Source organism: Octopus bimaculoides, chromosome 30 (genome assembly GCF_001194135.2).
Source record: "Octopus bimaculoides isolate UCB-OBI-ISO-001 chromosome 30, ASM119413v2, whole genome shotgun sequence".
In the NCBI taxonomy this organism is placed as follows: Eukaryota; Metazoa; Mollusca; class Cephalopoda; order Octopoda; family Octopodidae; genus Octopus; species Octopus bimaculoides.
The window spans coordinates 6786138-6787902 of record NC_069010.1 but is presented as its reverse complement, the minus strand read 5'-3'; the positions used below and the strand labels follow the sequence as shown (position 1 = coordinate 6787902).

Here is a 1765-nt window from a genome sequence, read left to right as displayed (position 1 = left end):
GAACCCGGAACCATGTGGTTGGTAAGCAAGCTACTTACCACGCAGCCACTACAATGGTCTCCTGAGATACAACACTAAAACGTGCTGGTGCCACATTAAAAGCACCCCCGGATCTGACTGGGGCCTGGTGCAGCTCGCCAGCTCTGGTCACACCATTTAACCCATGCCAGCCTGGAAAATGGACGTTAAAGGATGATGATGATGATGATGATAAAATGTGTACCTTGTGTCTGCATTTGGTTGGGCTCTTCCATGATAAATATTCCTCATGTTTAGAGGAATTCAGAAATTGGATGAGTTTCATTTATGTCTGATGTCTGATGTGTGTGTGTGTGTGTGTGTGTGTGTGTGTGTACGTACGTAGGGTATGAGTTGTTTTGGCACCATTTGGTAATGCTGATTTCATGCTGGCTTATTTAGCCTAAGAACTTTCAATGTCTCTTCTTCTCCCTCCCTCCCTCCTCCCTCTCTCTCCCTCTCACGCATTCACTTTCACCCTCTCTCTTCCTGTTTATGCATCTGAACATCTAATTATGTTTGTATGTGTAACGTCTCTCTCTCTCTCTGTCTCCCTCCCTCCCTCCCTCTCTCTCTGTCTTTCTCTCTCTCTCTCTCTCTCTCCCTCTCACTCACTTTCATTCAACCCCTCTTTTTATGTATGTGAGCATCTAGTTAGTTTTTCTGTCTGTATCATGTCTCTCTCCTCTCTCTCTCTATATATATATGAGTGTATGTATGTATATATATTTCTACATGTATGTGCATGAAGAAATACACACACACACACACACACACATAATGTATCAAAAACCAGTCAAATATTCAGTCATCTGTGCCAAATAATCACTGTCTAAAGCAGGGGTCCTCAAACATCTTTTATCTATGAACCCCTTCGATTACAATTTCATTCCGATGGACCCCCATAGCCATCAATGTTTAAGAATTAGTTTTGTAGAAACTTCTTTCCAAATTCCTATTTTGTTTTCCACACATTAACTTGTGTAGGTTGAACTATGGAAAATGTTAGAGAAAGGAACCCAGCTGTTTCGTGCAATACATAACCAATATGTACATCTAAAGCAGGGGTTCTCAACCATTTTTTATCTATGAACCCCTCTGATTACTATTTCATTCTGGTGGACCCCCATAGCCATTCGATGCTTAAAAACTAGTTTTATAGAAACTTCTTTCCAAATTCCTATTTCCAAATTCCTATTTTGTTTTTCAAACATTAACTTGTGTAGGTTGAACAATGTGTGTGTGTGTATCCATCCATCCATCCATCCGTCCGTCGTCCGTCCGTCCGTCCGTCGTCCGTCCGTCCGTCCGTCTATTTGTTCGTCCATTCATTCTATGGTCTGTTTCCTTCTTTTGCAGTTCTTCCTGTTTGCTACACTGGCTGTCGCCTCCTACGAGTGTGTCTACCTGTTCCGAGACTACAAGGGAACCAGGCATCCATCAGCTGCCTCTCCGGATATGGCTAATGTGGAGAGCACTACCACAACGACCACTTATGAATCTCGGCCACAGTACTGAGGAGGAGGAGGAGGGGGATGAGCTCCTCGTCCACACTTCATCGAACAACGTCGATACTGATGATGACATTGAAAAAATGAGCATTAATAATAATTATAATAATAATAATAATAATAATAATAATAATAATAATAATACTTGAAATAATAATGATAATTAATTATAATGTCTCCTTGGCAACTGTAAACAAAACCATCTCTCACTTCTTCTTCTCCTCATACAATTCTTT

The 1765-nt window shown here is 41.1% G+C and overlaps 1 protein-coding gene across 1 annotated transcript in view; it reads left to right on the top strand.

Annotated features, from left to right (window-relative positions):
* LOC106880726 (MARVEL domain-containing protein 1) overlaps positions 1 to 1759 on the top strand; it is a 12397-nt gene extending 10638 nt beyond the window's left edge. Inside the window, exon 4 of the mRNA XM_014930804.2 lies at positions 1378 to 1759. Within this exon, the coding sequence (XP_014786290.1) occupies positions 1378 to 1536 (159 nt within the window). The 3' untranslated portion in view covers positions 1537 to 1759. The remainder of the gene's footprint in view (positions 1 to 1377) is intronic.
* The last annotated feature ends 6 nt before the right edge of the window (positions 1760 to 1765 follow it).